Consider the following 18594-nt stretch of genomic DNA (forward strand, 5'->3'; position numbering starts at 1 on the left):
CAAGGATTGAACTTCACAATCTGGGTAAACAAATAAGCGTGGGGGTAGCTTGTTTATTGCAGCGGTTACTACCCTAAACCAATTAAGCCTGATACATCACTTTGAATGCATATACAGCATTGCTCTCTGCTTCAACAGCAGGGGGAAATGTGGAAAAGAGGATTTACATTCAGACAACATCCAACAAGTCACTGATCTGTGCAGTCTGGGTAAACAAGCATCGGGGTAACTTGCCTGAGGAGGCGGTTACTACCCTTAACCATTAAGCCTTATGCTCACCTTTGATGCAACTCCAACATTACTCTCTGCATCAATGGCAGGGGATGGCAGGAAATTTGAATCAAGCAGTTACCAAAGGCCCCGAACTTGGTGGTTGGTGAAACAGATAAGTGTGGGAAAATAAGTGTCAGAGCTTGCTGGGCAGACTGGATGGGCCGACTGGTCTTTTTCTGCCATCATTTCTATGTTTCTTCCAACTTCATATCATACCATCTTGAGCTTTGGGGATTTTTTTTTATATATATCTTGCTTGTGAGCACCGACATGCCAATTTCAGTACCCTAGTCAGCTGAAAGTTAATAAAAAAAAATGCATTTCTGACTGAAGATGAACTTTAACAATTCTTCTTTATGGGTAATTTTAAAATCTCCCTTACCCTTCAGAGAAGCATCATCATCTCTGGGGATGATATAACTAAAGAATGTGTTTTTGTATTCTGAAAAAAACAGTTAATCTGTTTTGGAACAACAGAATTTGCTGACAAGAGTAGCTCATTTGGAGACAACAGCCCAGGAGTGTCAGACTTGCTTATATAGATACCTTCCCCTAATCATCCAGGCATGCGGCACAAAAGAAGAAACCTTATAAGGCGACAAACTGCACTTATGATGCACCCCAAGAAACACAGTGAAGGCATCTTGCTTATTGCGGCGGTTACTACCCCTAACTAAGCTAGATATTTCACTTAGATGCAGTTCCATCACTGCTCTCTACATTAATGGTGGGGGTGGAAGTAACCTTTTGGTTCTATTTCCCTAAGAGCCAAGAGAAACAGATAAGTATGAGAGAAAAAAAAAAATTGTGAAAGCTTGCTGGGCAGACTGGATGGGCCGTTTGGTCTTCTTCTGCCGTCATTTCTCTGATTACATGAAATGCAAAGGTAAGTTTATTTTGTGTGTGATAAGATGGAAAGGTGGTCACCACCGTCTCCCATAAGCAGACCATGACAGCTGGAATAAAATCACACCGAGGCATAGAAATACTGTTGCAGAATAAATAAATTCAATTATATATTTATTTTAACAGTATTCCTGTACTCATATACAACAGATGTTATAATCTCAGTCTAGTAAAAGAAATTTACAACTCACAGAGCACAAAACAGGGGTGCCAACACTACCCAAACTGCAACGTTTCTTATTTACTATAACCATCAAGGCTGCTCTTGAACTATTTGGGAATGCATATACAGTGGATAAAGACATATTGTAGGTTTGGTTCAGGTATGGTTTGTGTGTGGTTGCCAAGTGTTCAAACTGCAGTTGAATTTTCAACAGTGGGGGAAAAACAGAACAGTGCAAACATACCAAAACCCGGGAGGATCAGCCAGTGTGGAAAGATCAAAATCACTTAAAACCACCCTAGCAGAAGTTAATTGTATTCCCTATTTAAAAAACACACTTTTGATTGAGCTCCAAAAAAAATGGTCTGGAGTCCCTTTGGTGGCCATCATAAGTTCCCGGCCCAAATCAACAGTGATGTCCCTAACCCACTTCTTGTTCCGCAGACGAGTTTACAGATCTGCAAGACTGGCAGTGTTTTCAGCTTTATGGTGTGCAAAAGAGGTTTCCATGGCAGTCAAGCACACAGGGCAGTGCATAATTCTTTGTTGCAATCAGGAAGAACACATTTTTTCTTAAGTGAAAGATAAAATTTGGTCACAAGAAAATGTGAATAAATAGCAGGTTAGCAAAAATCAAATATTCACAAGGAAGGGGGGGTTAGGGTCTGTAATTCTAGCTACAACAATGTTCTGGATGCAGATAAAATGTAAAGAAAAATCATACACTTCATAGAAGGAAAAATATACTGACCTCAAGACAGCTAAATATTGAAGACTGAGACCGAACATCTATAAAAAACCTTCATTTTTGTTTGCAGTATTAATTTTCCTTGTGGAAATTGTATACACATTTAAATATTGGTTGAAGAAAGGAATATATTTGCCTCAATAAATATTTTAAATCAAAGGAACTTCTCCTTTTTATATCCCTGTGGAGGTCAACATTTGTATAAAAATGATAATAGGCAACATACATGAAGTGATTATTAAGAAAAAGTGCAAAGTGTAACAGTTTCAAGGATGCTCACTTTTTACAGTATTTGCTTCAAATGTAAACCACGAGCCCAGCAGCTGTCACTGATCTTTCATATTACACATTGTACAAAGTTAGCACACAAGTCGACAAACTGTTCCCTCAGCACAGCAAGACTTTCCGGCTTCCAGCAAATTTAAAATAGAGAATCAGAGAAAAGGACCATTGATCAGCAATTTCCTCCTTCAAATACACTGCTGACGGCAGAGCTCTCCACCCATAGCTAGCCAAATCGTTTTACAGCAGCAGTCTTACATAGTTGCATGTTTTTGAGCAGCTAATCTTTACAGTCACATACAAAAAAAAATTTGAAAAAGCATAAAAAAAAAATATACATTGAAAAAATGTTTTCCAAATGGGCTCTGAGCACTGCTCAGAGAGAACATCTTGTGTTTGGAACCTGTAGGGCACCTTAAGAGCTATGCAAGGTTATTCTTGATACGTTTTGCTCCACATTTTAATAGCTTCGCTCAGATAAGGATGTCTTACATGGAAAAATATTTTAAATATGAATTGGATTACACATAACCATCAATCACTACACTACACCAACAAAACAAAAAAAAAACCCAACCCAACTATGTTGCTCCTTCCAGATATCCTGCATTAACCACCTCCTTCAGGAGATATGTTGATCTTGCTTGCGTAGGGACTTGCTGGAGGTCCTTGCTTGGCACCATTAATAGTCACAATCCCACTGCGATGCAGAAGACTTCATTCATCAACAGGACTGTAAGCAACAGTGGCATGTCACATGCTAGGGCTGCCAGCGTCACCCTGCTCGTAATTATTTCATTTCTACTACTGCAACATTCCCTTTACAGATCATTATTTTTCCTATCTGGCAACCCAAGGAAAAAAAAAAAAAGGACAACTGAATCCTCCCTACTGGCCTTATGGTTTTAATGCAATAATGCTAGGCTGGAGGCATTTAAAACATCTCTGGGTTAGATGCACTGCATTGCAGGTCTCTCTTCAGTGCAGGTTATAACCATGGATGCTTTTTTGGACCCAGTTTACAAAGGGATTTTTCAATAAATACAAATGTACCTGGACTTCCAATAAAAAGAACAAGACACCCATATAGCGCACAAACCAAATACGGAAAAATAAATACAGATGTAGAATATTTTATAAAAAAAAAAAAGAGAAAAAACCTGGAAATCACCTCATGAAGATTTGGTATCTTTGCTTTCAAAATGATAATGAAATATCAGAAAACAAAACCACCCTACATTTCAACTGCAAATTCATCCACCATCATAACTTACACTCAACTCTAAACACACAGTATGTACAAGCGTAAAGCTCTGGGATGCCTTCCTCCTGTTTAAAACATATTGCAGGGAACCTTCCGGGAAAGACAGAGCGGGCTCTATTTGCCCCCATACATTCTCTCAATGTCGTTCTGATAGTGGTTCTTCAGTTCTTTCCGCTTCAGCTTGAAGGCATCTGTCACCAAACCAGTCTCTGGGGTCCACGGCTCCGGGCTTAGGCGCACCTTGATGGGGATTTCAAATCGCTCCAGTTTCACTGCGAGGGAAAGCGGGAGCAGGAGGAGAGAGAGAGAGAGAATTAGTGACGAACTTATTCACATTCATCTTTATCTTCACCAATGCCATGAACTCATCCATCTGGCAGGCAGGGCGAGAGAGGGGAATGAAGCATGGGCGACGGGTCACATGGTCACTTAGCGAGCGAGGGAGGGGGAATTTAGTTATTTTATTTTCATAACGGCTTACATTGATATACAAACATACAATAAAATGGGAATTAAACAATTCAAACAATAAGCAATCCTAACCAAGGCTTCAGAGATCTGTGCTCTAATCTTTAGGCTACATCCTGCATTTGATACGCCTCTTCTAAAGCCCCCACCATATTTATTTATTTATTTGTGTTTTTCTATACCGGCATTCACGGATGGTCGAATCATGTCGGTTTACATATAACAAGGGGTGAGCAATACATTATAATGTACATAACTATAACCTGAGAGTATATATTACAAATTATAACAAGTGCACAGAAAAAGAAGTTACAATAAAACAGGGATGATTCTAACTGGGAGTAGAAGAAGATGATAGAAGTTTAACATAAGTGGGAGAACGTTGCAGTAACTGGTAATGTCTGGATCAGTTTAATGGGTGATGATCAGTAAGGCTAAATTTGATGGAAGAGACACTAAGAGACATATTCCTACAAAACGAGGAAGTTACAATTGTAGAGTGTTTTTCCTCAATCTTTTGCATGCCAGAGATCGGCCAGCTCCCTTCCTTAAATTATGTGAACCAGTGACACTGCTGATGGGGGGGGGTGTGAATGGATTCTCCCAGATAATTTAAGAATGAGGGGGAGGGGGAGAGTATATACTCAATCTCCTATCTAGTCTTTAATCTCACCAGTCAACCCTGCAGCCGGTCTCTGTCATTTTAAGAAATGACAGCTGAAGAAAATAGTTTTTCAAAAAAAGTTTCTCTTATTAAAAAAGAAAAATAGCTCCCTCTCTCTCCCCATCCAGCCAGCCACCAGCTGGTAAAAAAAAAAAAAAAAAAAGCAGAGTTACTTACCTGTAAGAGGTGTTCAAGGCCAGCAGCATGTTAGTCCTCACATGAGTGACATCATCAGAAGGAGCCTGATGACTAGGCACACAGAGCATGCTCAGCATACTCTATACCACACGTCCACATGGGGTTCCTCCAACACAGAATTATGAAAAAATAAAGATAAAAAATAGGAGAAACCCAACTCCACGGAGGGGCAATCAGGTTTCATGAGGACTAACATTCTGCTGTGCTTGGAGAACACCTGTTACAGGTAAGCAACTCTGCTTTCTAGGTTGGAAGAGTTGGGTTCCACACCTCAAACAGGTTCCTGAGGACAGACTGGCTGAACCTAGTGTCACGTCAGCCTTCCCTATCCAGGCAGTAATGAGATGTGAATGTGTGGAGAGCTTTGCAGATCATCACCATGGAAACTGCTCACAAGTGGCCACTGCTGCTGCTATGGCTCTGACAGAATGAGCTTTGACGTGACCCCCAAGATGCAGTCCTGCCTGAGCATAACAGAAGGAGATGCAATCTGCTAGCCAACTGGATAGGGTCTGTTTGGCAACCTATTCCTATCAAAAGAGATAAAAAGTTGGGTGGACTTTCTTCTATGGGCTTCTGTCCGCTCTAAAATAGGCGGCTAAAGCTTGCTTGCAGTCCAAACTGTGCAGTGCTCGTTCGCCTTGGTACGAATGGGGCCTGGGAAAGAACATTGGCAGTACTGGCTTGTTAATATAGAAATCTGTCACCACCTTAGGGACAAGACCACCTTGTCATGAAAGAACGTAGAGAAAGGTGGATAAGTCACTAAGGCCTGGAGCTCATTGACCCTGCATGCTTGAAGTGACTACCACCAAAACTATGACTTTCTAGGTCAGGTACTTCAGGTCACAGATGTGCAGTGGCCCAAAAGGAGCTTTTATCAGCTAAGCCAATACTACGTTGAGATCTCAAAACACAGCTGGAGGCTTCAGTTGAAGCAAGCCCCACATGAATCATACAACTAGAGGCTGTACAGAGATGGGTGTTCCATTTACACCGTGGTTGTATATGCCAGTTGCACTAAAATGAACTCTGACAGAGTTGGTTTTTAAGCCAGCCTCCGAAAGGTGTAGAAGGTAAGTCAAACAGTTTTTGTGTGTGGCAGGAGAACGGATCTAGGGCCTTCTGCCCACACCACACGGAAACATCCTCCACTTCAGTCCACAGGGATTTTCTAGTGGAAGGCTTTCTAGAAGCCACAAGGACTCGAGACACATCCTCAGGAAGATCAAGTGGCTGCAGAATTAACTTCTCAACATTCAGGCTGTGAGTGACAGAACCTGGAGGTCGGGATGCTGCAGCCTGCCCTGATCTTGCAAGATGAGATCTGGGGAAGTCCCCAGACTGATTGGTTTCCAGATGGACAATTCCCGCAGGAGTGGAACAAGTCCTGTCTTGGCTAATGAGAGCCTATGAGGATCATAGTCTCTTTGTCTTCACGACGTTTCAAAAGAGTCTTCGCCACTAAGGGAAATCAGAGGATAGGCATAGGGAAGACCCCTGCTCCAATAAAGGGGAAGGGCGTCCAGTGCTGGTTTGCCATCTGAACTGGACAGGGAACAGAACAGAGGCACTTTCTAATAGCAGGGGATACAAACAGAACTAGGTCTGGGCTCCTCCAGGAGGCAGAAAATCCAATCCGCTACCCTCTGGTCCAGGGACCATTCATGGGGTCTGAAGGCTCAGCTCAGCCTGTCCGCCATCACGTTCTTCGTTCTGGCCAGGTACATGGCCCCGAGCACCATCCCGTGGGCTAGGGCCCATGACCAGATCTGGACCACCTTCTGACACAGGAGGTACAATCCCTTGCCTCCCTGCTTGCTGACATATCACATGGCAACTTGGTTGTCTGTCTGGATCAGGACAATTTTGTTGGACAGGTGAGCTCTGAAAGCCATAGATTGTACCTGATTGTCTGAAGCTCCGGGAAATTGATTTGACAAGAACGATCCTGAGCAGATCACAGCCCGCAGGATGCCATCTACATGAGTTCCCTATCCATGGTTAACACAATCTGAGTAGGGAGACTCCAAAAGGTCCCCCCCAATTCCAGACTGGAGAGAACCCGCCACCAGGACAAAGAGTCCTGGAGAAATAGGGTGACTCAGATGTAATCATGGAGGTTCTGAGTGGCCTAGTGCCACTGTGACCTCAGGGTCCACTGGGCTTTGCGTAATTGTGCCAAGGGAGTGACATGGACTGTCACGGCCATGTGACCCAACAAGTGCTAGGCAGATACCTGCTGGCTCTGTTGCACTGGTGCGCAGTGGTCACCAAAGCGCTAGCCCTCTGGCGCGGCAGAAGAGCCTTGGCTTCAGCCATGTCTAATGGGGCTCCAATGAAGTCCAATTGAGGTGACAGACTGAGATGGGGCTTTGGGTAGTTGAGAACGAACCCTAGTGACGCCAACACCCGGATGGTCAAGTGCATGGACCAGATGGCCCTGGTCAATTGCCCAGATACAGGAAAACATGCACTCCCGGTCTGCGGAGGTGTGCCTCCACCACGGCCAGGCATTCTGTGAAGACTCATGAGCCTGAACAGCAACACCCAGTACTAGAAGTGCTGTTTTCCCACCCCAAGTCGGAGATACTTCCTGTGACCAAGGACGATCTCGATATGGGTGTACGTGTCCTTCAGGTCGAGGGAACATAGCTAATCACCTTTTTGAAAGGGGGGGTGGGGGAAGAGATCAAGGTAACCAAGTAAACCATCTTGAACTTTTCTTAAAAAGTTGTTCAAGGCCCTCAGGTCTAGGATGGGATGGAGTCCTCCAGTTCTCTTTGGAATCAGGAAGTACCTGGAGTAGAATCCCTGCCTTCTTTGCCCTGGTGGAATGGCCTCGACTGCCCTGGCCATTAAGAAGAGAGCTCCATTTGTAGCACCTCCTGATGCACTACCGGCCCCCAAGATGGGCCCGGAGGGCAATTTGGTGGGACACTCAATAGGTTTTAATTGGTACCCCTGGCGGATGATGGATAAACCCACTGCTAAAATTGAAATTGTGGATCAAGCCCATGATCCAGGAGTAATAATTGATAGCCATTTACTGATGAAAAACATTAATAAATAAAATATGGGTACTATATATTGAATATCTTAAAACGCCTAAAACCACTAATCACTTATGAAGATTTCATAACTGTCCTACAAACTTATTTGCACTGAACTTTATTATTGTAATGCACTTTTTCTAGGTTTACCTATAAGCACAATTAGACCCCTGCAAATATTACAGAATACAACTAGACTTATCAGGTAAAAGTAGATATGAGCATAACATACCTATATTAAAATTACTTCACTGGCTACCAGTAAAATATAGAGTGCAATTTAAAGTTATATCAATTCACAATAAGAATATGGAATGGTTAAATGCAACATTACATCTCTATGTGCCAGTGAGAAATTTAAGATCTGCCAATAAAGGTCTATATATTCAGCACATTTAACCGAAGTCAGAGAAAGGGCACTATCAGTTGCCAGTCCAAAAGTTTGGAATAGCCTCCCGGAAGATCTACGTATGACAAAAGACAATAAGCTCTTCAGAAAGGATTTAAAAACATGATTATTTACCATGGCATACCCAGAGCTAGAGAAAGAATGAAAAGCAGAGTTAATGAGAGAATAGATTTTATAACTTATTTTTATTTAAGAATTTTAGGGTTTACACATTGTATTATACCATTGCACTTTTATTGTAAACCGCCATGATTGGATTCTTCAGAATGACGGTATATAAATAAGAAATATATATGGTCTGAGGTTACAATGGGCCACTGGTTTGCAAAGAACCACAGCCTGCCTCTGACCAGAAGGTCCATTATCCTGGGTATGGGCAACTGGCTTATGCTCCCTACAGCTCAGTCAAAACCGCATTCTTGAAGTTGACTGAGGAGCCGGCTGGGGCTTGGGAGCTCTGCTGCGTGGAATGGCCACAGGAGCTCTGATGGTGGTACATGATAGAGGAGGCAGAGGCTAGTACTTCCACTGACGAAAGAAATTTCCTGGGCCCCTGCCTCGATTGCCTCCTGGATGAGGAGGACGGGTTCAGAGTGAGGGTGGAGAGCTGTTGGAGGGTTTCATGGTGGTCCCGGAGCTGGGCCACAGCATCCTTCACTTTATCTCCAAAGAGATTCTCTCCAGTGCACACACGTCAGTGAGTCATACACCTTTGGCCTGAGATCCAAGGCCTGCAGCCATGTCTTGCTGCTGTTGAAGCAGCTGCTCGGCCACCTCTTACATCTGCTTCCAGATGTCCCACGAGATTGGGCCATATAGAGCTGGTAGGCAGCGATGTGGGCAATAAGCATGGCACTTTGGAATACCTTCCTCCCAAGAGAGTGTCCAATGCTCTGTAGGCCTTCCCTGGGTGTGCCAAGGAATTTGTCCAAGAGCGCTTGGCCCTCTTGAGGGTGGACTCAGCCACCACCGATTGGTGGGGCAGCTGATGCTTATCAAATCCGGCAGCCTTCTGGACAAGATAAACCCCCGTCCACTGTCCTATTCATGAGAGGCACATCCTCAGCAAGAACTTCGTAAGGACCATCATGATCTCCTTAGGAGGCTCCATGAACTGAAGAACCTCAAGCATTTTATGCCTGGTGTCTTCAGTTAAAAGCTGGAATAGGATGGCCTCTGCCATCACCCTGACAAAGTCTGCTAAGGTCAAGTCCTCAGGTGGGGAACCTCCTTTGCTCCTCTGTAAGAGAAGGGTCCGATGGGAGACCATTCAAATCCTTGGAGGAGGATTCCATCTCATCATCCCCCCAGGGGTCATAGGGACCCTCATCTGGTTCTCGGCCGATGTCCCAGAGGTGCAGGCACCGATGGAACTGGACCGGGGACTACAAGGCCTCAGTGTCTCCGCTGGCCTTGTCAGAGGAACCAGTGATGTCCACCCTATTGGTAGGTGGAGGCTTCGGTGCCCCGCTGGGCATTGGTGCCATCCCGGGAACAGTCGGCAGCTGGGTCGGTAAGGCACTGATGAGCACATCGAGCTTCCCAAAAGTGGAACGAGCATGGGCAACATCTGCTCCAGTGCCACGGGAGCGAAGCCCTGCAGTGCCCGCTCCACTACTAACTGGACTCTATGCTCCAGCTCCTCCTCAAATGTTGCCGATACCAAACACAAACTGGGAGGAAGGAGGGCTGGCCAGATCTTCCTAGGACCCACGAGGAGGATCGGCGACTGGCACCAGGATCAGTGGAGACAATCACAGACTCTGGGCATCAATGGAGGTTTGGAACTCCTCACCAAGGGGTTGCTTCAGGGGCATTGTGGCAAAAGCTCCGTGAGATGGTGACCAGTACCAAGGCTTCTTGGTCTTCCCACGATGCTCGACCTGGTCTTTTCCCAGTGCAGAGGTCAAGGACTATGAACCAGATGTCCTCGGCCCGGAGGAGACTGACAACACTTGGTCTCCAGCGCCCCTTCCACTGGCAACCGACGGAACAGACGGTCCTGCTGATGGCATGTTTCTTAGTGTCCAGTTAGATGAATCCAGAACAAGTGGGTTTATGCTCCCTACTGCTTTCTGTGATTCCTCCTAATAGTATTGTAGCAATTCTAAGTAGGAGGAACTAAAAAAAGCAAATTTAAAAAAAAAAAAAATAAATTGTGTGTATCTATTGGACATCCAAAAGATAGACAGTCCAGGCCGTGTATCTTGTCTCTATGCCAGTAGCGGGAGAAAATGGACGCTCGTAGACTGAGTGTCCTTTCTCTGAACCCGCCTGACAGTCACCTCTCCTGTGCACCGATGCAGACGAGGAGCTAGGGATCCTCTTTTTTGCGCAGCCCCTAGTTTAAATATTGGATTGTGTGCCCAGGAGAGGTGGCTGGGCGTGCGTTAGGAAAATGGGTGCTCAACACTGAGCACCTGTTTTCTGCGCTCAAATACTGCATCGGCCCCCTAGAAAAGGGCAACAAAACTGATAAAGAGGATGTAACGGCTTCTCCTATGATGAGAGTCTGCACAGGCTAGGACTCATTAGCTTGGAAGAGAGACATGACAGAAGTTTATATGGCACACATAAATAAAGGATGCCTATTTAACCTTCCAAGTACTACTGAAGTAAGGGGACATCAGGAAATTACCATCCAGCAGATTTAAAACAAATCAATCAACGCAAGGTCAAGCTGTGGAATCTCTTGCCAGAGGACGTGGTCAAGGCGACTAACAGCGGGGAAAAGTCCATAAACATCATTAACCAGGTAGATGAGGAGAAACCATCACTATTCCCTGGGAACAAGTAGCAAGAAATAGATCTACTTTTGGGATCTACCGGGTGTTTATAACACAGGATGCTGGGCTCGATGAACCTTGGTCTGACCCAGCATGGCATTCATGTTCTTAAGTTAAAATTTATGGCAGCATTTTTTATTATATATTTTCAATTAAAAAATGTTTACATATCTGTTCAGGTTTTTTTTGTTCTTTTTTCCATGCTACTCTTTTTAAAAAGGTTCATCCTTTTCTCTTTATTCCCTCTCTGTATAATCTGTCCTCTCCTGTGCCTCTCCCCCTGCGCATTCATGCATTCTCCTCGCTCTGCTCTCCTGCACCATCCAATCTTCTGCTTTTGCCCCCTCCTCCCTCGCCATTGTGTGCCTGCATGGTTTGGCTCTGCATTTCCTGCGATGCCGGTGCTGGAATTCAGAGTTAAGAGAAAGCACGGAGCCGAAATCTTCCATTTCCCCGGTTGGAGCTGGAGATGCGGTGGAAGCAGCTACTGTGCAACAGTGACACCTAGTGGCCAGATTTATGGCCCTGAGATTGCAGAGGTCCAGAAGGCGCTCCCCCAGCCCAGGACTGTGGCTGCATCAGCTGGGCTAACAGATGCAAAGAAAGGAAAGTGGTAGTTGCAATGGCGAACCAGCAATGCAGCAAGAGGAGACTGCCGGGTCCCCTCCCCCTCCTCTCCAAACCCCCCGCAATCCCCCAAGATCTGGAGCTGTGCGGGCCGTGGCGGTACCAGCAGCAGAGCAGGAGGACGCAACGGGCCAGCAGCATGGCAGAAGGCTCATTTCCTGGGATACAGCTCAGATTGTGCGGCCACGGCGTCGCCGGAAGCCCTGAATACAGGGCACAGCGCGCGTCGTCAGGACTTACTCGTATTTGCTACTTCTTTAATCTCTTTTAATACTTCATGCTCCATAGAGGAATGGTTACAGATGTCTTCCCAAGACCCCGATACGCCCCTCTGCTGGGCCAGAGAGGTGAGCTTCTTCTGATTTGGAACCACAAAGCTGATCACATAGGACTGGTGACTGTAACAAGACAAGAGACACAATCAGCCTAAAACAGAGACACCTAAAAGTATTTGGCAATATTTAACTAGCAATTTTATTTAACATTCATCAGTATTTTTCTTTTTGCACAATTGTCCAGGATGGTGTGCAGCACTCACTCATCATCCTTCAGGTCTGTTACTGAATGAAAAAGATTGCCATTAAATACTACTTTTCTGTTCCTTAACTGGTCTGTTAGAAAGGAATTCAGTTTGTGATCTAAACGCTGCTGAGGATGTTTACTAAACTCTCGTTCTGGCCGGAAATTGATATGCAGAGTCCTGACACCTTGTCCCACTATCTCAGGTGCAGCAAAGCATTATGCCCTTTGGTTCTGGCATGGAGACTTCTGCTACTGAAAATGCCATGGACAGCAGAGTAAAAATCCTATTAATGCTGCAAATGCCTGACTTTAGAAATCCCACTGAATGCATGACGCAGACTGAGCATAAAGAATGGTCTTCAGATCAATGGATGGGCTAAACGCTTCCAAAAACCAGATTCATGCCACTTATAAGACCTACATCCCTATTGTGCTAAACAAACTCCTCCCTAGCTGCTGTCATTCCAGTCCATTCCCCTCCAGAGCGGAGTTTGTGCTGAGAGCCAGCACCTTCGCCTTAACCCTGGATTGAAAATGCACCTTTTTGGTACATCCACCTTCACCTCTTCATCCCCACTAGCCCATTACACTAAACCCATTGCAAGTCTTCATCTGCAATGAGCAGATAAATATAGAGAACATTTCACTCAATGTTCAGGCACTGCACGGTTTCAGTAGCTGGATTCGTCTCGCAGAAAGCTGGGCTCTTTGCAGGTAGTGAGCCCTTTCATTAGGCCAATCTAATAAATCACAACCTGCAATGAATTTTAGGGATGTTCACCAGACAAAAGGAAACCTGTACCTATTCGCATATGCGCAGATGTTGTCAATGAGTGGGCAGTTCTTCAGGGCGGCCTCCACTTTGCCCAGAGATACGTACTCTCCCGCTTGCAGCTTCACCAAGTCTTTTTTCCGATCTGGAAAACAAATTTAAAGTATGTATCTTCAGAAAACATTAGCTGCTTTTATTACTAAGTGGTGACACTGTTTAAAGCATAAGATAAGGGCTTTGAAATCACATACGTCCCTTCTGTTTCTACATAAAAAAAAATGTAAAGTTTTAGTCAACTGCAAAACATTATTGCTGTAACTACCCCTCCCCAATCAAAGAGGAAAAAAAAAAGTTACTTATGAATGGTTAGTTTAAATAGACAAGTAAAGTAGTTAAGCGCAGCCAAATCTTTGGGATGTGTTACATATCTGAGCACTATTTACATGTCAATAAGGCAACAAGGGAAATATTAAAAGCTATATAAAATCTCCCTCTGAGGACACATTGAGCCCAGGCCTGGGAAGAGAGGGGACAGTGGGTGCAGTGCTGCCTGCTACAATAAAAGAATTTCTGCATTTTCAATGAATACTGAACTGGGAAGTTCTGCAAGTTTAATGCCTACACAAGAAACCATTCAGAGGCCTCATAACAATGTTGACCAATTTATAAAAAGCCAAATATCTACTGCAGTGCTTCTCAGCCTTTTTTCTATCAGGGCCCATATGAACAGGTGTAGGTGATACCTCGCTCTGATCTGAGTGAAGAGGAGAAGGAAGCAAGCGCAGCTTCCTGTCATACCCAGTAAAGAAGTCAGCCATCTCCTGCCCAAACTAATGAGGAAACACAGCAGCCTTGTGCTGGGTCTGCAACACCTCCCGGGACCTCACAACACACCTGCTGAGAACCAGTGCTTGTGAGAACTGATCTAACATCCTCACTGATATATCCGTAATCACTGCCTAATATGGCATATTTTACACACACACACGTCATGTAGCGATTTCAACAAATAACCCACCTATGATCTGCAAACAACCGTCAGGGTGAAGCTCTCCAATATCTCCTGTACAAAACCATCTCTGTCCGTTTTCATCCACAGAGAAATCCTCTCGCGTCTTGTTTTCATCTTTAAAGTATCCCATGGAAACATTAGGCCCACCGATTATAATCTCTCCTCTGGGATGTGGCTGGTCTAGAGTAGTGTAACCCCCTAGAAGATACACAAGCATATCCTGTTTAATTATAATCTCTCCTCTGGGATGTGGCTGGTCTAGAGTAGTGTAACCCCCTGGAAGATACACAGCATATCCTGTTTAATTATAATCTCTCCTCTGGGATGTGGCTGGTCTAGAGTAGTGTAACCCCCTAGAAGATACACAAGCATATCCTGTTTAATTACAATCTCTCCTCTGGGATGTGGCTGGTCTAGAGTAGTGTAACCCCCTAGAAGATACACAAGCATATCCTGTTTAATTATAATCTCTCCTCTGGGATGCGGCTGGTCTAGCGTAGTGTAACCCCCTAGAAGATACACAAGCATATCCTGTTTAATTATAATCTCTCCTCTGGGATGTGGCTGGTCTAGAGTAGTGTAACCCCCTAGAAGATACACAAGCATATCCTGTTTAATTATAATCTCTCCTCTGGGATGCGGCTGGTCTAGAGTAGTGTAACCCCCTAGAAGATACACAAGCATATCCTGTTTAATTATAATCTCTCCTCTGGGATGTGGCTGGTCTAGAGTAGTGTAACCCCCTAGAAGATACACAAGCATATCCTGTTTAATTATAATCTCTCCTCTGGGATGTGGCTGGTCTAGAGTAGTGTAACCCCCTAGAAGATACACAAGCATATCCTGTTTAATTATAATCTCTCCTCTGGGATGCGGCTGGTCTAGAGTAGTGTAACCCCCTAGAAGATACACAAGCATATCCTGTTTAATTATAATCTCTCCTCTGGGATGTGGCTGGTCTAGAGTAGTGTAACCCCCTAGAAGATACACAAGCATATCCTGTTTAATTATAATCTCTCCTCTGGGATGTGGCTGGTCTAGAGTAGTGTAACCCCCTAGAAGATACACAAGCATATCCTGTTTAATTATAATCTCTCCTCTGGGATGCGGCTGGTCTAGAGTAGTGTAACCCCCTAGAAGATACACAAGCATATCCTGTTTAATTATAATCTCTCCTCTGGGATGCGGCTGGTCTAGAGTAGTGTAACCCCCTAGAAGATACACACGCATATCCTGTTTAATTATAATCTCTCCTCTGGGTTGTGGCTGGTCTAGAGTAGTGTAACCGCCTAGAAGATACACACGCATATCCTGTTTAATTATAATCTCTCCTCTGGGTTGTGGCTGGTCTAGAGTAGTGTAACCCCCTAGAAGATACACAAGCATATCCTGTTTAATTATAATCTCTCCTCTGGGATGTGGCTGGTCTAGAGTAGTGTAACCCCCTAGAAGATACACAAGCATATCCTGTTTAATTATAATCTCTCCTCTGGGATGTGGCTGGTCTAGCGTAGTGTAACCCCCTAGAAGATACACACGCATATCCTGTTTAATTATAATCTCTCCTCTGGGATGTGGCTGGTCTAGAGTAGTGTAACCCCCTAGAAGATACACAAGCATATCCTGTTTAATTATAATCTCTCCTCTGGGATGTGGCTGGTCTAGCGTAGTGTAACCCCCTAGAAGATACACAAGCATATCCTGTTTAATTATAATCTCTCCTCTGGGATGTGGCTGGTCTAGAGTAGTGTAACCCCCTAGAAGATACACACGCATATCCTGTTTAATTATAATCTCTCCTCTGGGATGTGGCTGGTCTAGAGTAGTGTAACCCCCTAGAAGATACACAAGCATATCCTGTTTAATTATAATCTCTCCTCTGGGATGTGGCTGGTCTAGAGTAGTGTAACCCCCTAGAAGATACACACGCATATCCTGTTTAATTATAATCTCTCCTCTGGGTTGTGGCTGGTCTAGAGTAGTGTAACCCCCTAGAAGATACACAAGCATATCCTGTTTAATTATAATCTCTCCTCTGGGATGTGGCTGGTCTAGAGTAGTGTAACCCCCTAGAAGATACACAAGCATATCCTGTTTAATTATAATCTCTCCTCTGGGATGCGGCTGGTCTAGAGTAGTGTAACCCCCTAGAAGATACACAAGCATATCCTGTTTAATTATAATCTCTCCTCTGGGATGTGGCTGGTCTAGCGTAGTGTAACCCCCTAGAAGATACACAAGCATATCCTGTTTAATTATAATCTCTCCTCTGGGATGTGGCTGGTCTAGAGTAGTGTAACCCCCTAGAAGATACACACGCATATCCTGTTTAATTATAATCTCTCCTCTGGGATGTGGCTGGTCTAGAGTAGTGTAACCCCCTAGAAGATACACAAGCATATCCTGTTTAATTATAATCTCTCCTCTGGGATGTGGCTGGTCTAGAGTAGTGTAACCCCCTAGAAGATACACAAGCATATCCTGTTTAATTATAATCTCTCCTCTGGGATGTGGCTGGTCTAGAGTAGTGTAACCCCCTAGAAGATACACAGCATAGCCTGTTTAATTTTCAAAAACAGCTTAGTTCAATTATATTTATTATCAATATACAGAACCCCAGGGTCTACTTATCAAACATACCGTTTGATAAGTAGACCCACACCAAAATACTGATGAGCCGTGCTCAGACATTTATTCCATTTATATTCTGCTTTTCAGCACTTCAGAGTGGATTACATGCAGGTGCTGTGGCTGTTTCCCTGTCCCCAGAGGGCTCACCATCTGTTTGTGCTTGAGCAACGGAGGGTGGTGTGACTTGCACAAGGTCACAAGGAGCGGCAGTGGGATCTGCTCCCTGGCTTGCAGGCCCCTCCTCCACGTTTACATTTGTAGTTATATTCCGTCTTTCATGAGCTGTCAGCCACTTCCATGCAGATTATATTCAGGTGCCGTAGGCGTTTCCCTGCCTCGGAGGGCTCACTGTCCAACAGCCCTGATACAGAGCCCATCACGAGAGGACAGGCACTCCCAACGCGCACCCAGCCATCCTACACTTAAACGAGGGGTCGTGCTAAAAGGAGGCGCTAGGGACGATCACGCTCCCCTTGGCCCAGGAGAGGGGGCTCTGTCAGTGGATTCAGGAAACAGATGCCCAATTTTAGGAGCTTCGGTTTTCCAGCGATTGGGCGGGCATTAATTTATGAGCGTGAAATGTGTGGATTGGCCACACGTTTTACTTTCTGAATCCCGGGCGATTAAGCGCTTTATCAACGTGCGTTTGCACGGGATGAGCGCTATTAGTCTTCAGGGTCACTGCACCCTGCATTGCCTCAGGTGCATACGTACGGGCTGATTCTGTAAAGCGCGCTCGGCCGTGCACAGCGTTTACCACGTGATTACCCCTTATACTGTAAGAATAAGCATGGCCAAACCAGTGTTAAACACTGCGCACGGCCGAGCGCGCTTTACAGAATCAGCCCGTACGTATGCACCTGAGGCAATGCAGGGTGCAGTGACCTGCCCAAATTCATAAGAATGTGAACCCTGGCTCACTGCCCACTGCTCCAACCCACTAAGCTGCCACTCCACATCAGCAGATCATCATTCAAAAACTAGTATTTTCTATCAGCAAGAGACACTTAACAGCTGATCAGAAAACGTAACAGGTTACACAGTAACCACAAAAACTGTTTATAGGATTACAAACTAGCTTTCTAGTCAGAACAAAAAACTAATCATTGCACAAGAAGATGCCAAGCCAGTCAATGGCACCACAGACACCGAATGCATTTTATAACCAACAACTAGAGCCTAACTCAAGAGGGAAACTCCCAGTTCTACAGGAATAAAGGGAGCCTGCTTCCTTCTCTCTCTCACACTAAACGCCATTCGGTCAAGCTACCTCTGCTGTGTGTGTCATCAACACAGAACGGCAAACTCACAGAGCACTTCACGACAAGCCTGGTGCTAAAATACTCACCTTCCTGCCAGTCTCTCAGCTTTACTTCACAGCAAATAAGAGGTGCCCCAACTCTGCCAGTGCTGTAGTCAGAAACTAAAGGAAAAAAACAAACAGAAAGCAATAAGATTGTGGGGAAAAAAGGCATTTCAAATTTATAGTATTAATACATACAGCTATATCATCTACTTTTTTGTTTTTTTTTGGACTGGGAAAGCCAGATTAACAAAACCCCACAGGGTCTGGGACTTGTTTGCAGTCACAGACTTTGTCGCAGAAAAGGGCCTTGAAGCAATGTACCAGGACATCTCCTGGAGCATAGTCCAGTGCACTCACCCTGCCTCTTCCCTCCAAGATGATGTTCCCTTGGTCTTTTCACAAGAGAATGGCAATAAGCAAATCTTTAGGGAAAACATTGCTACCAGCGACAAAAAGAGGTCCAACAGATCTTAATAGGCATCTTGCAAACATTGCTTACCTGTAACAGGT

At 44.7% G+C, this 18594-nt stretch overlaps 1 protein-coding gene across 3 annotated transcripts in view; it reads right to left on the bottom strand.

Moving 5' to 3' along the window:
• Positions 1-1259: 1259 nt before the first annotated feature.
• Positions 1260-18594, bottom strand: part of ACSL4 (acyl-CoA synthetase long chain family member 4) — a 77713-nt gene continuing 60378 nt past the window's right edge. For all 3 annotated transcript variants that reach the window (XM_029607617.1, XM_029607618.1, XM_029607619.1), the window contains exons 12-16: positions 18127-18201; positions 14154-14345; positions 13166-13280; positions 12082-12239; positions 1260-3908 (exon numbers count right to left, since the gene is read on the bottom strand). In XM_029607617.1, coding sequence (XP_029463477.1) covers positions 3751-3908; positions 12082-12239; positions 13166-13280; positions 14154-14345; positions 18127-18201 — 698 coding nt within the window. In that variant the 3' untranslated portion in view covers positions 1260-3750. The remainder of the gene's footprint in view (positions 3909-12081; positions 12240-13165; positions 13281-14153; positions 14346-18126; positions 18202-18594) is intronic.

The sequence above is a fragment of the Rhinatrema bivittatum genome, chromosome 6 (genome assembly GCF_901001135.1).
Source record: "Rhinatrema bivittatum chromosome 6, aRhiBiv1.1, whole genome shotgun sequence".
NCBI classification, from domain to species: Eukaryota; Metazoa; Chordata; class Amphibia; order Gymnophiona; family Rhinatrematidae; genus Rhinatrema; species Rhinatrema bivittatum.